Source organism: Poromitra crassiceps (assembly GCF_964638095.1).
Source record: "Poromitra crassiceps genome assembly, chromosome: 2".
NCBI classification, from domain to species: Eukaryota; Metazoa; Chordata; class Actinopteri; order Beryciformes; family Melamphaidae; genus Poromitra; species Poromitra crassiceps.
In genome coordinates this window covers 105,801,642-105,824,679 of record NC_139624.1, presented here as the reverse complement: position 1 = coordinate 105,824,679, position 23,038 = coordinate 105,801,642, and the positions used below count along the sequence as shown (strand labels likewise).

The window sequence follows — 23,038 nt, the reverse complement described above, 5'->3', positions numbered from 1 at the left end:
CGGCGCTGCTTGCCGATGTGATGACCGACATAATGTTGTGTGTCGTCACCCACAAGCCGCCGTATTCCAATCTCGACATCTCAAGCACATCACCAAAGCCCTCAGTGTGACTATAAGGCAATACTCATCTAATAATGGATCATCTGAATGCGTTTTGTAATAAAAAGAGCTTTGGGAGCGTTGATGTGCTGAAACTAGAAGAAAAGCTCCCATTGAATTGGTGAGCAAACCATGGTCAGTTCTTTAGGCCTGTGGTTGTGCTCGAGGATGAGAGAGAGAGAAAGACTTACAAACTTCTTGTTGTGCACCAAGACCGTGTTCTCATTTGTGTCGACGTTGAACTTGACGACGTCGCCATCACGATTACGGTACAATAGCTCATTACCTGCAGAGAAAGAGAGAGAGAGGGGGGGGGGGGGGGGGGGGTGGACTTTAATGTAACATCTCACAACAAAGCAGAGGAGAAAGTAACTCAAATAAAATCATATTAAAAGTCACACAATAGATATTAACACAATATCGCTCCAGAGAAGACTACATTCCCCCCTAAAGCGTGTGGAGAGACCGTCCCTTTCAGCTTTCCTTCTGGGTGTGAGGGACCCAAATGCCTCACCTGATCCTGCAGGTCAGACACATTGGGTGTGTTCAATCTGAAAACGGTGTGCACCATTCATTTCATTTATTTGTATAGGGACAAATACATATACATATAACATTTGCCAAGGTCTGTTGTCTGATGACATGTATCACAGCATTTATAGCCTAGGCCAGGGGTGTCGACACTTTTTTGAATGGGGGCCAGATTAGATCATGTGAAAATGCCGTGGGGCCAGGTATAATGTGTTATAAATAAATAAAATAAAAGATCGCATACAAATATATATATATATTTTTTAGATTTTGTTTACCATCTGAAAACATTAGTTCTGCCTGTTCTGTTCCTACTTGGTTCCTGTACAATAGTACTGTATGATAGTGCTGTCATCATTAGGTGAAGGGAAAAAATGCAAATTGAACTTGCTTGATTAACCAATACTGTGTGGAGGGCCACATAGTATATTTTGAGAGACAAGCCGAGGGCCACTTAAAATCAGTCCGCGGACCGCAACCGGCCCCAGGGCCGGACTTTGGACATGCCTGGCCTAGGCTAATTTGCAATGGCTGTCCCTAGATGTTATTAAAAGCACTCAACTTTGCTCAGTTTGCTACGGTTTCCACATTCAACATCATGTTTCCTCGCATGTTTCAACGCACCACCGCTTCGATTTAAATAAACATTTCACTACCGGTTGTCGGGGGCAGTGGCGGACTGCATAATCGGGCACGTCGGGCAAATGCCCGGTGGCCTGGCCTGGCCTGGCCTGCAAAAAAAAAAAAATTTTTTTTTTTTTTTTTGCAGGCCAGGCCAGGCCACTCACTGAACAGCAGGCCAGGCGCCGCCTACTGGTTTACTAGTGGTTTTATTACTTTATTCAGGTTTAAAGTGGGTGCATCTCATTGTAAAATTGGACTTGGCCCAAATTGGGCTTCAAACGGCCCAAATCGGGCTTCAAACGGCCCAAATCTGGCTTTAAACGACCCAAATTGGGCTTCAAACGGCCCAAATCTGGCTTCAAACGGCCCAAATTGGGCTTCAAACGGCCCAAATTGAGCTTCAAACGGCCCTTCGGACGCCGGCACGTGCGTCGGCCCGTATCGGCCTGGCCTGCTTGGTATCTAATGCCCGGCCTGAATTATGATCCCAGTCCGCCCCTGGTCGGGGGTGAACTCAACCCACCTTGGCCCGAACAAACAGAAGATTCAGCAATACACTTAGCCTACTGCCTTTTTACAGAGAGAAAACACAAGATCATCATGTCACACAGGACACTCAGCAAGTTCAGAACAAACATGTAACCCATTCACATGAGACAGAGAGAGGTCCTCCGAACTGCTAACCCTAACCCCTATGCATATTCTGTGGCTATTTACAAGTTCTTGAATATCTACTTACAGTAGATATTCACCCTTTGGAAAAAGACAATACCTGCTGCTATTATTATTGACAAATAATTACATTGTCCAGGGCAATAAATACAGTAACTTTTCTTTTTACAGCAGTTTTAAAATGTGTATTAAATCATTTGTGAGTATTAGCAACCTTTATCGGCAACCAAGGAATTTCACCAACATCCTCAAGTCGGTGTACGGTGGCCTGGAATGGACAGAAATAGAAAAGTGACAAAACAGAGTAAGTAGGTAAGTCTTTGACTCCATGGAAAAGGCACACCTTTCAATAGGCCGGTACAGAAAGGCTTGCCACTCGAGAAAGCCTTTGAATGATTTGACAGACTTAATAAAAGTTCATACAGCTCCTCATCCAGCAGGCGTTTATCAAGGAAGCTGTCCCCTTTCACCTTCAATCTATCGGCTCCCCTCCATCTTATTGCTTTACAGATCCATAGGCACACGAGCAACCAGGCCATTTGCCGAGGTAATTAGAAATCAGAGATTGTTATGCAGTCTTCTCTATGTGCTAGCATATCTAATTGACCATTAAGAGGTGACAAAATTACCATCACAATGGCTTTAATTCAGGACGTCTCAGACATTTTTAGATTGGCACAGCCGAACGCCCACTCAACATCTTTTGTCTCCTTGCTAAAAAAATCACCGGCATACTAATGAGAGGATCAAAGGGGCTGCTTCTGGGGGTCTGGGTGACCCCCAGGGTGGGGGTGGGTACATGAGGGTACCAGGTTCTGCCTACCAACATGAGGGTACCAGGTCCTGCCTACCAACATGAGGGGACCAGGTTCTGCCTACCAACATGAGGGTACCAGGTTCTGCCTACCAACATGAGGGTACCAGGTTCTGCCTACCAACATGAGGGGACCAGGTTCTGCCTACCAACATGAGGGGACCAGGTTCTGCCTACCAACATGAGGGTACCAGGTTCTGCCTACCAACATGAGGGGACCAGGTTCTGCCTACCAACATGAGGGTACCAGGTCCTGCCTACCAACATGAGGGTACCAGGTTCTGCCTACCAACATGAGGGGACCAGGTCCTGCCTACCAACATGAGGGTACCAGGTTCTGCCTACCAACATGAGGGGACCAGGTTCCTGCCTACCAACATGAGGGTACCAGGTTCTGCCTACCAACAGGAGGGGACCAGGTTCTGCCTACCAACATGAGGGTACCAGGTTCTGCCTACCAACATGAGGGTACCAGGTTCTGCCTACCAACAGGAGGGGACCAGGTTCTGCCTACCAACATGAGGGTACCAGGTCCTGCCTACCAACATGAGGGTACCAGGTTCTGCCTACCAACAGGAGGGGACCAGGTTCTGCCTACCAACATGAGGGTACCAGGTTCTGCCTACCAACATGAGGGTACCAGGTTCTGCCTACCAACAGGAGGGGACCAGGTTCTGCCTACCAACATGAGGGTACCAGGTTCTGCCTACCAACATGAGGGTACCAGGTCCTGCCTACCAACATGAGGGGACCAGGTTCTGCCTACCAACATGAGGGTACCAGGTCCTGCCTACCAACATGAGGGGACCAGGTTCTGCCTACCAACATGAGGGGACCAGGTCCTGCCTACCAAAATGAGGGTACCAGGTTCTGCCTACCAACATGAGGGTACCAGGTTCAACCCCCCGTGTTATACTCTGGCTTGGTGGGACGTCCATAGAGGCACAATTGGCCATGTTTGCATCTCTGTGGTAAGCCAGATTAAAGGCCACAACAGACTCGTCCGTCAGAGCCTCGCCCCGCCCTCCCCGCATGACGGCGGGTGGAGCGCCGTCATGCGGGGAGGGGGCGCCGTCGGCTGACGGGGGCTCCTCCAAAATGTAACTCAGCGGCGACGATACGTGCGTGACGTCAGCTGCACGAGAGTTGTGATTGGCCGTTGCCTTGGGCCTGTAACAGAGATCTCCGAGGTAGTCAGCGGAGACCTGATGTGATTGAGTCCTTACCGTCCTCATCGTCGTAAAGTCGCCTTCGAAACATGACATTAGATTATAACGAATTAGTTGTGTGGCATAGCCTTCCCAAATGTTGAGGGTCGTTTTTTTAGAATGTAATACATAGAATTGGGAACGTTACATTCAATTTCATTCAGACTGCTTGGCACTCAATCGCCGCCATTTTCACACGGAGCTTCCACAGGAGGAGGGAGGGTGTAGTGACGTCCGAGCATGTAGAGCTCGCTGGCGCCGGCAGACCGCGAGATGGCTCCAATTCGAGGCGGACGGACGAGTCTGTTCAGGCCTTAAGGGTATGTGTTCTGGTCGCACTAGTGCCTCCTCTGGTCGGTCGGGGGAGGGGAACTGCGGGCAATAGCGTGATCCTCCCACGTGCTACGTCCTGCTGGTGAAACTCCTCGCTGTGAGGTGAAAAGAAGCGGCTGCCGACTGCACATGTATCGGAGGGAGCATGTGCTAGTCCACAACTCTCCCCAGATCGGCAGAGGGGGTGGAGCAACGACCTGGACAGCAGGTTGAATTGGGCAAGTGCAATTGTCCCCCACCCCCCCCCCACCCCCGCCTTCAAGGGAAATAAAAGGGAATCAATTTTTTCGCCACGCTCCATCGTTTGAGTCAGACTCTGTTGGGCACCTTGATAAACATGTGTACTAATGTAATGGCTGAGGACAGTGTGACCTTAGTGCTTAATGAGTGGGGAACACAAAGACAACACGGTGATACATCAGGTCAGGTAGATTGACTGCACTTTATTTTCCTTCCTAATTCACTCAGTTTCCATCCAGCCATATCGGGGACAGACACAGCTGCAGCTGCATTTTCAAACTCGGGGATCTGCGGCTCTTTGAGGGATCTTTCCTCAGCGATTTGCTGATCTTCTGCTTTATCCACATGCCCCAAGATACATCTGATATACCTCACATCCTTCCCTTCACTGCCCTTTGCTGCCCTCCTGCTGAGTTCATCATTTTAGAACTTATCTCTTCTTCCTCTCCAAGTCTTCCACTTTTTCAGAGACTAAAAGCCAGCTATTCTTTCACAGTACCCTAGGCATTATCCCTCCACCTTCTATCCCCCCCCCCACCCCCCATCCCCATATCCCCCCCCATCCCCATCTTCACTAGCTGTGCTTTAGCCCAGGGTGCTGTTTTCTGCTGTGATCTATTCCTTTCCCACAGCAGTATTGTATGTCTTATTAAAACAGCTACATGCCCGGGGCACAGCCGTAACCCTTCCGTCACACCTGTATTTTCATCATGGTCAGCACCTCTTCTCCAACGCCGGTGTGTGTTCCTCTCTCTCTCTCTCTCTCCCTCTCCCTCTCTCTCTTTCCCCCTCTCCCTCTCTCTCTCTCTCTCTCTCTCCCCCTCTCTCCCTCTCTCTCTCCCCCACAGACCCAAGTCAACCCGCCTCACTCCGGGGAGGCAGAGGGAGAGAGAGAAGGGGGGAGGGAGATAGAAAGAGAGAGGCACACAGCAGCACAGAGGAGTGAGAGAAAGAGACAGGTGCTGTAGTTCATATCATTCAGCTCCATGGATTTCCCTTTCCAGAAGCATATTCATGGAACGATCATTTACCATGAATGATATACCGCTTAACCCCGACGCCTGCTGCCATCTTATGCTCCTCCTTCGGGGGAACATGGCTTCTATTACTTCGATGCTTCATTGTACTGTAGGCTTCATTAATGTTCCAACCAAGCCTCTGCAATATGACAAGTTCATAAAGTGAGAATAGTGCAGATCGACTGGTCAATACCCCTTCAATTAATAACCCTTCCGCTATCGTCTCTTGAGGTGAAATGACCTTATAGCACACATGCTGCTAACTTCTGATTCTCCATTCCCGCTCCTCTCACTCTTGAAGGCACAAGTTCACTGAGGCCAGTTCCTTTGACCATTTTCAGTGTTCTCCTCCATGCTTTTTGTTCCCTAATGGAGAGGGCAAGAGCCCTCAACAGCCACAAGAGAATAGTAGACTGATCAGTCGCATTAGGCATAGTTCTTTTTTCTTTGTTTCATCAGTCTGAAGACTAAACTGTAGCCTGATGGGAGTAGATTAGCCTACTTAGCAATGCCCTCGTGGCCCCCCTTTGACTTCTCCAGTCACATTGTTTGCCATCTTTATCTACATTACCAGTCAAAAGTCTGGACACTCCTGACTGGACGCACTGTTTTACATTGTCTTAGTCAAATATAAATAGTGAATTTGAAGCCTACAGTACAGTTACTTACTTACTTACTTATGCCTGTCACCCTTACCAGGGTATAGGCCGTCGACAAGGGACCTCCAGAGTTCTCGGTCCCTGCCGTTCTTTTCTATCTGCGACCAGGTGCATCCCAGTCTCTTGGTGTCTGCCTGGAGATCCCGCCGCCAGGTGTTTTTAGGCTGACCTCGGTTTCTCTTCCCTTGAGGGTTCCATGTTAGAGCCTGTCTGGTGGTGTTTGACACAGGTTTGCGCAGTGTGTGCCCGATCCATCTCCATCTTCTTCGTCCAATTTCGTCTGCTGCTGGGAGTTGTTTGGTCTTCATCCATAGGTCCTTATTGCTGATCTTGTCTGGCCAGTGTATCTTCAGGATTCTTCTGAGACATTTGTTGATGAAGGTTTGCACTTTATTTGTTGTGTATGACTTTCTTTCCAAAGCGTGGCTTCTTTAAAGAATCTCAAATATAAGACCATTTTAATTTGTTTAAGCCTTTTATTGGTCACTGCATAATGCCATTTGTGTTATTATTAATATTTCTGATGTCTTTACTATTACCGGTACTCTAAAATGTGAAAAATAGCAAAAATAAAGAAAAAATGGTGTGGTAGTGTATGTTACAAACCTTTCCACTAGAAAATACTGTACAAAGAGAGATAACCTGTGGTGTCGGTACACTGAGAGATACTATTGTAATGGCCTTAACCTCATATCTAACCTCCACATAATACATCATCGACTGATTACAAAGCGCACGCTGACAGCGACTCAAAGAGGCTGTGCGTGTAGCTACTGTGGGCTATATCATTAGCCGTGAGGTGAGCTGAGGTTCCAATGTTAAGTTCTGGATAAAATGTGATTTTTTTTTGTCTGGTTCCAGGTCATTTGTCCACGCCGAAGGCTGCAGATGATGGCTGGCCTGATAAAGGCGACACAAGCAGGAGAATTATGGTGTCTGTCTGTGGCTAGTCTCCAACGCAGTAATACAGTCTTAAATCTCTGCCACCCTTTGGCTCAGATGTGCTATAAAAATAATATAGGTTCATAAAAAATTCACCAGAAGTTTTAATTAACACCCCTCCCCCTCCTTTCTGTATTTCCAGTCATTTGGTTTCATTGGTGTGTGCTTCTGAAAGGTAATTCCACAACATAGCAATGTGTCTTTTTTTTTACTGCTGCTAAGCTGAAATCTAAATGATATTTCTGACCGACAAATGAATGGCAGAACTAAAGAATGAGCTGACAACATATTGAACCACCCAAGGCCACACCCACCCTGCCTCTGGCCACACCCACCCTGCCTCTGGCCACACCCACCCTGCCTCTGGCCACACCCACCCTGCCTCTGGCCACATGCGTCCTGCCTCTGGCCACGTTTCACACCGGAAGCCATTATGGTTGTCATCAGCAAGGACAATCATCCCTTGACAACATCGCCTAATAAATCTTTTTCTCCCACTTCAGCAACAGAGAGATGTTTATTTTTCTCTCATTATTTTTGCTTTGCTTTGACCTAGCATAGCTTGTGGCGCCACACAATACACATACTATTTGCATGGGGGATTACTGGGGGAAATAATAATTGCAGCATACAAATGACTGTTTGTGGATGGCTGTTAACAGAATCTATGCAGCCAGGCTCTTCTTGCTGTTGAGGGAAAGCTCACAGCCTTTCTGTTATGTGAATATTGTTAAGCTTTGTTATTCCCAGTAATAAGACTCCTACAGTGAATTTGAAGGATTGTACAGTAAGTCTATTTCACCAATATGCCATGAATGCCATGTGCAGTAGGAATGGGTGGGGATTGTAGGCACACTTGCTGGATATTCAGCTGTCCTAGTCTTCTATTAGAAACATATAGTAGAGTCTAAACCAGGGATGCTGGAACTCTTTTGAAGTAGGGGGTGCTGAAAGGAAGGGAGTGTCATTGTCTATTTATTTTTTTTACGTCTTTTGGATGTGTTTTAGCCATATTTAGAGAAATATCTCATTTTAAATTAACATTAGATTATATTATATTGTTGTGATGTCATTATTCAGTATTTTCTCCTTTCCTCACTCACTTTCATGTCACCACCTGCTCTGCCTTTAGGTCGTTTTACACTACAACAGACAGCAACACAGGCAGAAACACTGAACTTATTATTATTATATTTTATTATCTTATTATAAACCAAACATCAAAAATAACATCTCCACCCCCTTTGCTTTGCTCATAGTCTTCAACTAAACCCTAAATATCGCAGTATAAAGCATACAAAACACATTTTAATCATATATGTGATCTGCTCTGACAAAATCAGTCACATTGACCCCAAAACACATTTTGAGTTGTATACACTGTTGGAAAGAGGAGACTCTCAGCTTTCTGGGGATATCAAAATTATCTTTGTAGTCCAACAATTGAGGGAGATACACCCCTTTATGTCGCGACTGTTTCCAAACTATGTTTTTGAGAAAAACAGGCCTCAAAGTTTGACGTTAATTCTGAGACATAAACATCTTTTCTTGAAGTTGTCTGCAGGTGCATGCCCACACACCAGGTGGGATTGGGCTAAAATCTTGTATGGCACTGACTGTGTTATGATCCTGGGAAGGTCATGGCAAGGTCATGGAAACCACCTGGAAAGTCCTGGAAACTACCTGGAAAGCACTGGAAAGTCTTGGAAACCACCTCCCCAGGTTGGATTTGGCTGTATATTTGTATGGCAGTGTGTCATGATCCGTGGAAACTAAACTGGACTTTCTGAATTTAAGACCTCAAATTAAGTTTATCTATTTCATTCATTGATTTCATTTACAGCATTTCAAATGAGCCATCATATAAAATCTGGCAAATGTATTTTCTAATATTAGATTAGAAAATAAAAATGCCAGATTTGATGGACTTTCCCTATAAACCACGACCACTTCTGGGGCCAAATGTATAAAACTGTGCATGTACTGTATGTGTAGAAATCTGTGTAAGCCCAAAAAAGCTCTACGCCCAAATTAACACATTATACATTTGGCCCCTGGTCTTCTATTCGAATATACAGATAGATAGATACTTTTGTTGGTTGAACAGGTACACATGACATCTCAGTACACCTCAGCGGATATCATGACAAAGTAGCCTATGCAAAGGCAACTAATAGACCAGCTAGAACAGTCTGGTAAATTCAGAAAATGGCATCACTTTACTGTAATGCAGCCTTTAAACCCAGGGAAATATTCATGTATAAGCATATTTGAGTAGGCTACGTAGAAAAGCGGTATATAAGTCATATCAATTATTATTATTATTATTATTATTATTATTATTATTATTATTATTATCAATACCAACTGTTCTGTAACACCCAACTGACAGAAGATCCTCTGACGCCCCACCCACATTCTTTTTTTAAATTAGGGCTACATTAATGCAGACTAATAATTGTACATTAATGTAGTAATAATTGTAATTGTTGTAATAATTATTACAAATAACAGCAACAAAGAATCTATAGCGGACCGTTTCTGCTCTGGAGCAGAGACAGAGAGACAGACAGCTGAAAGTAACCTAGGCTATGAGGCAAATAATCCGAAATTAGCTCAGTCTAATGCCATCTGTGAATTGAATTTAAAAGTCAAGCAACATTATCACGCAGATTACTGACTAGTATTAGTTTATCCAGCTGAGAGACAGGCAGACAGACAGACTGTCACTGGACCTCACAGCCTGCGAATAAAACTTTCCTGACAGATGAAAATAAACACTTTCCACAGCTTTTCCTCCACACAAACGCACCAGCTGATCAGGCTATAGTATGCAGAAATTACGCAGCTGCAAGGGGAGAGAGAGAGAGAGGGAGAGAGAGAGAGAGAGAGAGAGAGGTGGGTTGCCATGTTCGTTATCGATAACCCCCGAAGAGGCAGATTTTTAAGGGGTTAAAACATTACTTAAACAGCCTAAACTAGTCTAAAATAAACCATTAAATCCTAGAGTAGTCTATAATATAGCCTACCATTTGCAAGTACTTCCAAACCAGTTTAACTGGCAACAATACCAGCTCAGTGGCCTTGTGGTCTGAGTGTCCGCCCTGAGACTGGGAGGTTGTGAGTTCGATCCCCGGCCGAGTCATACCAAAGACTATAAAAATGGGACCCATTGCCTCCCTGCTTGGCACTCAGCATCAAAGGGTTGGAATTGGGGGGTTAAATCACCATGTGATTCCTGAGCGCGGCGCTGCCGCTCACTGCTCCCCCAGGGGATGGGTCAAATGCGGAGAACAAATTTCACACATTGTGGGACTTTACCTTTTACTTACGTGAGGAGGGCTGCACATGCAGCAGAGAGCAGCAGCCTGTGTCAGCACGGTATAGTTTCAGTTTGGTCACTCTACCTTCAAGAGCTTCAAAAGTATATTTAGCGGTCGAATTTCACAATAATCTTTACACAGAATGAAGCACCCCCACTTCCTGCATCCCTGGTCTAAACATAAAGTCAATGTAAAAGTCCCCCTTTATATTTATCCTGCATCACTTTGCTGCATAACACTGCAGACTTCCTGAAGGTAAAACACTAAAGCCTCTAAACAAACTAGATACTATGCTTTGAAGCTGCTGACAAGTAAGAAGAGATTCTGAGGGAGAAGCTATTCCTTTTGCTAGTCTGTGTGTGTGTGTGTGTGTGTGTGTGTGTGTGTGTGTGTGTGTGTGTGTGTGTGTGTGTGTGTGTGTGTGTGAGAGAGAGAGAGAGAGAGAGAGAGAGAGAGAGAGAGATGTCCGTGTGTGCATGGGTGGTCTCCTTCTGGTGTTAATTTGCACAACCACATGAGATAGAAATCTCCGCCTCCATCTTCTCACCTCTCTGCATGCTGGTAGAGGGCCAGTGACCCTCATCAAACAATAAACAGCATTTTCCATGATCCTGTAGGTGGAGCAGGACAACATGATCCTGTAGGTGGAGCTGGACAACTGTGTGGAAATGCAGATGAAGCAATCATAGTAGTTCTTCCATCCTCCATATGTGCAGCTGTCCAACCAACTCATCAAACCAGTGGCTGTGTCCTCTGCACGCAGAAAAAGACTTGAGGCTTATGTTTCTACACCAATATGTGGGCCTCCAATGGCTTTGCATGAACTGAAAATAACTACAACGAAACCAGCATGAAATATGATCGTCAAAGGCATTTTTGTCCCGCGACTGATTTTGCCCATCTCAGATGCTGAGGCAGGGCGTTTGAAAGCCCTGGGGTCCTGACAGTGAAATCCCTGACGTCATGTTGTGTGTTTAGCCTCGACCCAGAGAGTCCTGCGTCCTGCCTGAGGTCCTGAGGCTGCACTCCGGCTCATAAGGAGTTAAAGAGGCTGAGATGTAGCTACTAGGGGCTTGGCCATCATGAGCCGTAATAATGATCAGTAAAATGTTGAAATCAAACTGGCTGGCAGTCGAGGTAAGGATGAGGTAAGGATGCCAAAATGGATCGCTTCTCATCGACCTTGTCAAGAGCCTTAAAACTACAGCATGGAGTCATGCCGCGGCTTGTTGGTTTAATCGACTAATTAAGACGGGAACTTATAAAGCATGTATTATTCTTTCTGTGTCACTAAGAGACAGGACTGATCTACATTTGGCGAGATTCCCTAACTGGGAAAAACTCAGGACTGAACAAGCTTATTAGAATGCCGCTCAAACCCTGGAACGCAGCATCAAAGTTTTGAGATGCTGCCGTGACTTTATCTGCTAAGGCTCCAACTGACTGACAAATGTGTCTCTGGAGATGCACTGAAGCAATCGCATCATTCCCAAAGTCTGCTTCTGCTTCTGCATTCCTGCATCAGCCACTCGTCCTGATTCTCTCCTGGGCGTTGGAATTCATCATGAAATCTGTGTGTTGTGACATGCTTGTGTGTCTGTCGAAACACTTGTTGTCAGAACATTTCTTGTGTCTTCTGGCATTTTCAGACTTTTTAAAAACAAGTCCTCTCAGATAGAGCATCAGTCTGCATGCAGTTGAAAAGCGGGCCATTTCCAGAGCCTACAGTATATTTACACCTGTGATGTATAATAAATGTCATCCATTTAAAAAGATGATTAGCTGTGACTCTGGATGAGCACTGGATACTCACAGTGAGTGAATGGGCTCATTGGATATGTCTCATTGCCAAGACAAAGATCCATGGCAGGAACTCCATTACGAAATGAAGTTAGCATCATTACTCACGTTGTGTCATGGGAGCACAGCTATGCAAAGTCAATAAGGGAGGGAGACAAGTGCCTAATGTGCTGCTTCGCATAAACAAGAGAGATGAGAGGTTGTGCATCATTCAGAAACAAGGTAATTCTCTCAAATTAATGCACATACATAGAAGCAAACAGACAAAATAAACATCAATCTGTTGCACTCTCTTCTACATCACAAGTCACTCTCAAAGTCACAAGAGCGATACTGGCACTTATTTAGTAGTCCTAATTGTCTGCCTGTTTGCTTGTATATCCGCATGGTGTATGGCTCCCCCTGCAACATGTTTAACAAACACCAGTGAGACTAGAGGTGTCCCAGCATGGAGGAGGCCAAGAACGTGCCCATTAAAATGGCAACCGGCTGCCTGGAGCACTGTATTGTCCCGCAGGGCACCACCTCACCTTGCTGGTGAGGGAGTGATGTTGATGCTAAAGTCTGTTTGATTCAGACTAAGCGGTAAAAATAGGTATTATGTGGGTTATCACCGGAGTCTGCTAAAATGGTGCAATTACCTAAGCGGCGAGACTTACAGTATGATGAGCGCTTCAGAACACATTCAGAATACTGATGGCTTATAGCAGAGTGGAGGAGTTTATGGACACGATAGTAGATCATCACAAGTTAAAATGATGATCCAAATTTGCGCTCTTTATGAGCAGCTACGTAATGAGAATTATGCTTAACTACAGTATATGCTTAAGCTGATGCTGGTGGAGTTGGACTAGATCGAGATACAGTACATGTAGCATAAGGAAGGAATTATCCCTCTTAAAATAGGCTAATATACAACCATTAAGGTGTGTAGAGGTAATATTCAGCATGTCTCCCAGGAACTGATTGATGGGAGGAGGAAGCCAGGGATGGGAAAATGTAACATCAGGCTAAATTAGGTTTAAAAAATTCAATTTCAGCGCCTGTTCAGGAAAGGCATCCTGTAAATCCTATTGAAGACAGCTAGAGGGCCTGCAGTTTGGTACATGGCCAAGTCAGGTCAAAATGACTAAAGATGAAGTAATCAGCTGATATTGGATCTCTCATACTCACTCTCTCTCTCTCTCTCTCTCTCTCTCTCTCTCTCTCTCTCATAAAATCCCGCCCCACCTTGTCAACTGTATCTAATGATCAGGCCCGGTTCTGTGGGGGTGCAAGAGCATGCATTGCACCCTCAGTTTAATATTTTGCACCCTCAGTTGAAATTTTAATCTGCAGCCGATATTACTGTTGTTGTAGCCTCTGAAAGAAAAGCTAGAGTGAAGATTCTGGTATCATATGAAACTAGAAGACCTAAGGCATCCAGTGGTACCATATTAACCTAGCTTGTTTGGAAGGGGGCTAAATAACACTCCAAAGTTAGGCTAAATTGGGTCAGGCTAAAAATCGTAACACCTACTACACTATTTTGCATTGCTGTTGCCAGCCCACACTGTTGCTAGTGCTACTAGTGCACCCCCACTAAATTCAGATGCACCCTAAGTCATTTGGTTCTGGAACCATGCCTGCTAATGACAGATTCAAAATACTTCAGGATCAAAACTACTACAGCATCAAAAGCGAGAGACAGCAGAGTGGGCTGCTTTCTAATGACATGCCTCATTTGATGGCTGCTGCAACTACTGTGTGTTAATATATTTATATTATAACAAAAAACAAATCTACCTCTCTCTTCAACTCTTATTCCCTTTCCATCTTGTCCATCACAAGTGACTAAAGGTGCAACGATTAATCGATTCTACTATTAAATGATTTGCCAACTATTGAGTATAACAAAAAGGTCAAAATTATCTGATTCCAGCTTCTTGAATGTGAATATTTTCTGCTTTCTCTACTCCTCTATGACTGAATATCCTGAATATCTTTGGGTTGTGGACACAACAAGACATTTGATGATGTCATCTTGGGCTTTGAGAAACACTGATTGACATTTTTCACCATTTTCTGACATTTTAAAGACCAACTTATACAACAACTAATCGATGAATCGAGAAAATAATCAACATATTAATTGACAATGAAAATAATCATTAGTTGCAGGCAGCCCCATTAGTGACCCTCTTACTGATGGTGGCTTGTAATGATCAACCAATTTAAGCGTATTCAAATTGCACTCATTATAAACTGCTCTGCATGAAGCAGGCCAGGTAAATGCCTCATTATGCAAACATACCCTAAAGAACACCAATAATAAGCTAATCAAAGCATTGACAGACACATGCAGCTAATGTATTGACACTGTGAGGTTTCACCCACAGAGAGATGTTTGGCTGAGAGACATGATTTCAGATCGCAGGAACAGCTGTGAGCTTCCAGATGTGTACAGTACGACCGCAGCAGTTTGTGACGTTTGCCCCGGCTCGTTCATGCACAACAGATTTGTTTGCAGTTTTTCTGGGTCACAGCGCAAGTAATGGTGACAAATCGGCCACAGGAGAGACGATTCGCCCTTAACACATTGACTGCCAGCCCTTTTTTCAATGCTGTAGGTAGGTTCTGCCAGTTTTTTTTTTGAGGATTCTGGCTCATTTTACAAGAGCCGAGGATTCTTTTCTGTTAAGACTTCGTGAACACCAATCATCTAAAAAGAACTAATAGAATGTGTGCTTTCTCTGTCTAAAATAGTTAGTTTGTAGAGTTAGTAGTTATGTAGATATTAGCCGTTGAGTACAGCATGGTTTCAGAGATTTTCAGAGAGTTTTGAGATAAATGGATTTTTAGAACCACCTCACGTGCCTGTGATTATGGGTGCCCTTGGGCAAGTCTGTATACTGTATTGTGTGTGTGTGTGTGTGTGTGTGTGTGTGTGTGTGTGTGTGTGTGTGTGTGTGTGTGTCTCCAAACTCCTCCCTCCGTCTGTGCTGCTGCTGCTGGCTCCGCGGCCGCTCTCGGGCAGTCTGGATTACTGTAAAACGGGCTCGTTCGTTTCTTGAGGTGTCGGCTGAGAGCTTTGAAGAAGCTTTTGCGATTCTGGTCTTATTTATGCTCAAAGGTACTCGAGTGTGTGTGTGTGTGCGTGTGTGTGTGTGTGTGTGTGTGTGTGTGTGTGTGTGTGAAATCGAAAGCGTTTTCGCCCAGCTATTTCCTTGAGAATGGCTTTCTCCCGCGGACCCGCGGCTGTTTTTGCTCGGCTTTGTCTCTGTCTGGAGAGCACTGTCGCCACTTAGCTGGTCGGTAAAATAGATTATACACATTCTCTTCCTCCAATATTGGTATAGGAGACGTAAAAGGGGTTGATCGATGTCCCACCGTCAAAAAAAAAAAATGTTTATGTAAGCCGAGATATCTCGTCTTTGGCACTCAACGGTTGGATCCTGTAAGCCGAGATATCTCGTCATTGGCACTCAACGTGTTAAGCACATATGGAAACCTGTGGCTAAAACAAACGCTTACATTAACCTAGACCAGAGGTTTCAAAGTGGGAGGCGGGTCTCCCTAGGGGGGTCCAAGCTGTTTCAGGGGAGGCTCAGTGAATGGAAGTGAAAAAAATATTAGTTATTACGTAATAAATAATGTAATAACTTATTACATTAGTTATCAACAGGAGATCACATAGAATATGTCCAATATGTACATAATGTCAAACAGCAATATCCGGCTATGTTGGCAAAATTGTTGAGTGCCTATGGGATGACATACCATAATCATGATCCCATCTAGGCATTAAAGAATTGAGCAAGGGGGGCAGTTTTTGTGCAGCTTTGTCTGGGGGGAGGCCCACAGTCTCAGACTTTGAAAACCCCTACCCTAGACCAGTGTTTCCCAAACTTTTTTCTGGGACCCACTTTAAAAAAATGACAAACCATCACGACCCAATTCACAACAGGTCTTATCTATAAATCTGAAGAAGAGCACATTTGTGAATACATGAATGTTCCTGGCCATTTGTATTGCCATTTCCGCATCACTATTATCTTGAATAGTTAAACCAGCTATTTCTAAGAGATTTACGTTTGGTAAATCTGTTCTGTTATTTGGTGATTTCAACATACATGTTGACTCTACTGACTCCAAATCCGCTACTGAACTCCTGGACATTCTCAACTTTTTCAATATCACCCAACATGTAGATTTTCCCACCCACAACAAAGGACACACTCTGGATCTGATCTGCACCTCCGGCATATCCATCAACAATCTTACCAGCTATGACCTCCCCATCTCTGACCATCATGCCATCACCCTGGACATTCTCATCCCCACCCCCCTCGTGAAACAGAAGCGCTCCATAACCTTAAATCCATCCACCGCCCCTCCCTTTCCTCCCTATTGGTCGACACCCTCCCTGACCCCGCCCTCATCCAGAACTTCCCCCTCACTGAACTGGTCAACACCTACAACCACACTCTCACCTCCTGTCTCAACCAACTTGCTCCCTTAAAAAACAAATTGGTCTCCTTCACTCACTCCGCCCCCTGGTACACTGACCATCTCCATCAGCTCAACTCCAAGGGCCGCCAGCTTGAACAGGTACCAAATAAAACCGGCCTCACTGCCCATAAAGATGCCTACAAACTCCATCAACAGCCCTACAAGGAAGCCCTCAAGAACGCACGCTCCTCCCACTACTCCTTCATCATACAATCTGGCAGCAACAACCCAAGGACACTTTTCTCCACCATAAGCAAACTCCTCAAACCCATGGACACCATCTCCATTCTCCAACTCCTTTACTGTCAGTCAATGTGACTAATTTCTCTCCCACTTTCAAAGTAAAATTGACACAATACACACCCAACTGGCTAATTCCTCCACCTCCACTGTCTCTGATCCGGAACCCGACCTCCCCCCACCTCCAAATCAACCACTCTCATCCTTCTCTGAAATCACAGCATCCGACCTAACCACCATCATGACTGGCATGGAATCTTCAACCTCCATCCTGGACCCCATCCCCTCCTCCTTAGTCAAGGCCTGCCTCCCCCCACTCTCTCCTCTGCTCACTACTGTTATAAACTCCTCTCTGTCCACTGGCCTCGCCCCCCCTGCCCTGAAACTCGCTGCCATTACCCCGTTACTAAAAAAACCAGGGCTAAATCCTGACAACCTCAACAACTTCCGCCCCATCTCCAACCTCTTATTCCTGTCAAAGATCTTAGAATGAGCTGTTGCCTCTCAGTTAATATCCCACCTTAAATCCAATAACCTCTATGAAACCTTTCAATCCGGCTTTTGCTCCAGACACAGTACAGAAACTGCTCTATTAAAGGTCACCAACGACATTCTCCTATCTGATGACTCTGGTTCCCTCTCCATCCTTGACCTCAGCGCTGCCTTCGACACCATCAACCACTCGCCTGAGCCTCCAGTCCACCATTGGGATCACCGGCACTGCCCTCTCCTGGATCAAATCATATCTCTCTGACAGAATCCAATTCATCTACATCAACAACTCCAAATCCCCCACTGCCCCAGTCCCTCACGGTGTCCCCCAGGGTTCAGTACTTAGTCCCCTACTGTTCATCCTCTAGTCTACATGCTACCACTTGGACAGATCCTCCGCAAACATGGCCTCCGGCTCCACTGTTACGCTGACGACACACAGCTCTATCTTTCCACCAAGACCATCACCGCCGACACCCACTCCAACCCTCACCACCTGCCTTTCTGATATTAAAATCTGGATGCAAAAAAACTTTCTGAAACTGTGACAAATCTGAGATCATTATCATTGGCCCAAATTCCCTGACCCGCTCCACCCAGGATTTTTCACTTACCATTGACGGCTCCTTTGTCACCCCCTCCACCCACGTCCGCAACCTTGGTATCATTCTCGACCCCACCCTCTCCTTCCTCCCGCATGTCAACCAGATCACCAAAACCGCCTTCTTTCACCTTAGGAACATTGCCCGTCTACGCCCCTCACTATTCTTCTCTGCTGCTGAAACACTGACCCATGCATTCATCACATCCCGACTGGACTACTGCAACAGCATCCTTTATGGCACACCCACCAAAACCCTCAAAAAACTCCAATACGTCCAAAACTCCGCTGCCCGCATGCTCACCTCCACCCGCCGCTCCGACCACATCACCCCCGTCCTCCTCGATCTCCACTAGCTCCTCCCCATCAGATACAGGATTCATTTCAAAATATTACTCATCACCTTCAAAGCCCTCAACAACCTGGCCCCACCCTACCTCTCCGACCTCCTTCACCATCACACGCCTACCCGCCGCCTCAGGTCCGCAGATGCTAACCTCCTCCAACCAATCAAAACCAAGCTCCGCACCTGGGGCGACAGGGCCTTCACCGCAGCCACCCCCACCCTCTGGAACGCCCTCCCCGGCCATATCCGTCAGGCAGACACATCCTTCAAAAAAGCCCTCAAAACCCACCTCTTTGCCCTTGCTTTCAACCCATGAAGTACATTTCTCTCTCACCTTTCTTATTTCTTGTTTTTTGTGTGTGTATTGTAAAGCGTCTTTGAGCACTAGTTAAAGCGGTATATAAATCCAATGTATTATTATTATTATTATTATTAAATGATAACTTTCTTTTATGCATGTTATTGAAAAAAATTAAACATTCAATATTATATAAAAGAGAGAATTAAACCGAAAAAATTCATTTCGGCAGAGTTAAGCTGTCTCCTCTCTCTCTCTCTCTCTCTCTCTCTCTCTCTCTCTATCTCTCTCTCTCTCTCTCTCTGTAAAACAATATACACATTTTAAATAAAAAATTGTGGAAGAATTTTGCAAATATAATGGCGACCCAAATATCTTCCGCGACCCACCTGTGGGTCCCAGCGACCCAGTCTTTGGGAAACACTGGCCTAGACAATTACCAAGATCATAAGCTGAGATCCAGAGGAATATCATCTTCCCACCTCAGACAGATCCGAACAGCAAAAACACTAATATCCAGAATACCGGTTTTCAGCTTTCTAATTATATACACAATAAAAAAAGTCAAGGAATTTAAAGCATTTAAGAGCCGATTTAACAGCTGCAGTATTTCTAGGAGGCGTCTTCGATGGCGTGATTGGAGGAGACAGCTTCATTGGGCACGAGAGAAGACAAAATCCACCTCATTAAGCCTTCAGCTGTACAAAACCCACACATCGTGGAGCTCTGATCATTCCCTTCAATGCAGCACAGAGACATGGGAGAGCGTATCCATTCACCATTTTACCTCAAGTATATCATCTTCTTTCATTGGCTCCCTGAGGTGCCGTCAATGTTTATACTGTCACAGCCCCGCTATCAAGAAACAAGCTTTTGTAATCCGGGTGATAAATTGTAACAATAGCGGCTTCCACACACCACACATGATCAGAGAAAAATGAGGGTTATAGTTACAGGTAATTGGGTAGCTATTGAAGCACGTAGAATAAATCATTTGTGGGAATGTCAGATGGCAAGGACACACACACACCCACACACACACATACACACACATGCATGCGCACACGCACGCAGATAAAGTACACAAACACGCACACGCATTTACAAGGGGCAAGACAAGACAGTGACAGACAGACAGAAAAATGTAAGAAAGAAAGAAAGAAAGAAAGAAAGAAAGAAAGGAAGAGACTTTCACTGTTCACATTGCATCAGTAATTGGCCTATGTGTGACAAACGACCTCCTATTATTCAGCTATTCTGGGAGAACTGTTGACAACACTGATGATTAACTGCTCCACATCAAAATACATAACCAATGGTAATAACCTCATTCATTCTAATATGATTCCAGTGTGTAATGATATGTAAACAAAATCAGATTGTCATTGTATTAGTACATATTGTGTTTACAATTTGAATTGCGATGTGATACACATTTGGCTAAACATCCCTTATTTCCGTGTTACAAGGATGCAGATGCTACTAGAAATACAACACTAGTAGTTTTTTGTTTTGTTTTTACCTTGCACTGTACCTGAGTTTGTGATTCGTCTGCTCCCCTGCATCCAAAACACTGCTAAGCTACTGAGGTCCAATTCTTTTTCGGGACACAATCATCCTCATTCACTGTAACTGTACTTTATCTCCCTGTCTGGCTTGTCTTGCTGGCTTCTGATTGGTTCACTGTAAGGAGGCCTCTAACTATAACAGCAGTCAACATCAGCTCTGCATAATGCCTATGCAGGGAACATTTTTAACAGATGCATTTCAGTCCAACAAATGTATTGATAGTTATTGTTCAGTGTGTGACGAGAGGCCTTATTTGGATGTCACAGATGTTCAAATCCTATTTTAATTCAGTGTTGTTGTTTTTTACAGCGCTGTGTGTTTCAGTGGGATACTTACTGCTTATCCATTTGGCGTCGGGTTCATGGACCTTGAAGTCTTTCCTAAAGATGTCTCCAACCGTCAGCTTTCCCTTCAGAGCCAGGCTGTCATCCTCCCCTGCAACACAACAACCAACAGTGATTCACATAAAGGAAATTAAAATAGGAAGAACAGCTTTCACTCTGTCTCTTTTAATCATCAGAACACAGCACCAAATGCCTCATCCCTCCAGGTTTAGACAAAATCCAACTAGTGATGTCTGAGAGATTACATTGAAGTTCAACATTTTGATTACAGCCTCCCATCGGACCAATCAGTGTATTTGATAAACATCACAACACAGTGTGAAGACTCTTCATCCCCCTACAGTCATTTTCATCCAAATCAAAGCAGCCGTGTCTGTCTTTCACCTGAGGTGGTTTGATGGACAGCTGCCCAGGCAGAACCCGGTCCATACTGAGGGATGTGGAAATTATTTTTCATTGCAATTAAGGGGGCGCAGAGGAGAGGAGACGTGATTCAGTGAGGAGATGGTAATGTAAGGAACTTGTTGAAAAGACAAGTTTTCAGCCTACGAATGGAGACGGAGAGTAACTGTGCTGATGGGGGAGGAGAGTAACTCAGCTGTGCTGATGGGGGAGGAGAGGTCAATCCACTATTGGAGAGCGAATATATAAGTGAAATTTAAGACGAAAAGGTTAATTATCTCAAAGAGCAAACTGATTTGTATTGGAAGCAAGAATCCCATTGTGCAACGTCCCATTTTAGCAACTTTACTAACTTTAGAATCGCTGAGCAGCACAACGCCTTATTGCAAAATGAAAAAACACCGTTGTGGTCAAAAATCAAATAATAGTTGGTGTTATGAAAAAAAAATCTTGCATCGTTGGCAAAGTGAAAATAGAAACTGAGAGAATATATATTCTCTTTTTGACACATTTTGATCTCCCCCTGCATATTTACAACTCCTGCGGGGCCGTATCGGTTCACCTTTCAAATAATGAACAGTGCAGCTGAGACAGAGAGAGAAAAAGGAGAATACTTGACTTAAATAACAAATGAGCGCACCATCATCTGTCCCATGGGCTCCAGCACAGCCTTTGATCATCAGACAAGACTTTTACATTCACTCTGGGTTACTTGTGAAATTCATTTCAGCCTAATTTCATCCATCAACACTCATTCGCTCCATAATATGATTCATTCCACCTCCATATGCCTGGTGAGAGGAGAAAACCAAAACGCAATATCTGATTTGCTTTTCTGTCTTTAGTAGAAGTGTTTTCACCCTCAAGTTACATTTTGTCGAGTTTCATTCAGTCTGACAACAGTTTTTAAGAAGCAAATCGTGGCATCTGACAGATGAACAGAGCATCCTGTTAAGCTCTCAACTGGTAGACTTATATTTTTACATTTTACATTTAGCTCATTAGCTCGTTTGGACCAGTTTAATCAATCCCCAGTGTGTTCTCCTTTTATTGAATCTAGTCCGTTTGGACAGGTGAGAACAATGCCATTTAAACTCTGGTGGAACCAAATAACCGAGGCCGTCTGAAAAAGCGAGTCTCGGTCTGCTTCCAAGACGATCAATCAATCAACCTTTACTAGTTCTGATAGCTGTTGGAGCACACAATAACTGGCCATTTAGTCAGGCTTCACTCACAGAGTTGGCATGCAGCCTCTCCTCTCTCTCCCCAGAGGGCTTTCATAGTCCACTTCCCTGGCTGATTCCAACTCCACTCAGGTGAGCTCCATCAGTAGCTAATGAGTTGAGCTCTCCATGGTGCTGAACCTGTGTTCAGTCACTCTGGCCACTAATTAGCCATTTTCGCCCTTTAGATCTAATTAAAAAAAATCCGGCCCTGTCACCGTCTGCTCAGGACCCCTGCCGAATATGAATGTTGTCAGGCAGACGGTGCCCAAGGAAATGGAAACAGAGACACAGAGATACATACATACATACATACATACATACAATACAATACATACACATACATACATACATACATACATACATACATACATACATACAGTACATACATACATACATACAGTACATACATACATACATACATACATACATACATACATACATACATACATACAGTACATACATACATACATACATACATACATACATACATACATACATAGGTTTGCTCATTTATGTGTAAGATTTAGTTCTCGGAAGACATACTGAGGGCTGAGACCCTCTTTTCCAGTAGTATTGAGATTACAAGTAGAGAACATCTCAAATAACATGAAAGAGGCAATTAAAGGTCCTTACACATCAAGAGCGATGCGAATATACGGCACGAAATTGCGATGCGAGTTTTGACCCACCTGTCAATCACAGCGACAGATGTGTACACGTTGGAAGCGAATTTCTGAAAAATCGAACGTGGTTCGAAAAAATAAA

General features: G+C 44.6%; 1 protein-coding gene across 1 annotated transcript in view; it reads right to left on the bottom strand.

Moving 5' to 3' along the window:
- Positions 1–23,038, bottom strand: part of LOC310795380 (A-type potassium channel modulatory protein DPP6-like) — a gene marked incomplete at both ends in the record, with an annotated part of 310,720 nt that overhangs the window by 57,884 nt on the left and 229,798 nt on the right. Inside the window, 2 exons of the mRNA XM_083657412.1 lie at positions 291–385; positions 20,638–20,736. Of these exons, the coding sequence (XP_083513538.1) occupies positions 291–385; positions 20,638–20,736 (194 nt within the window). The remainder of the gene's footprint in view (positions 1–290; positions 386–20,637; positions 20,737–23,038) is intronic.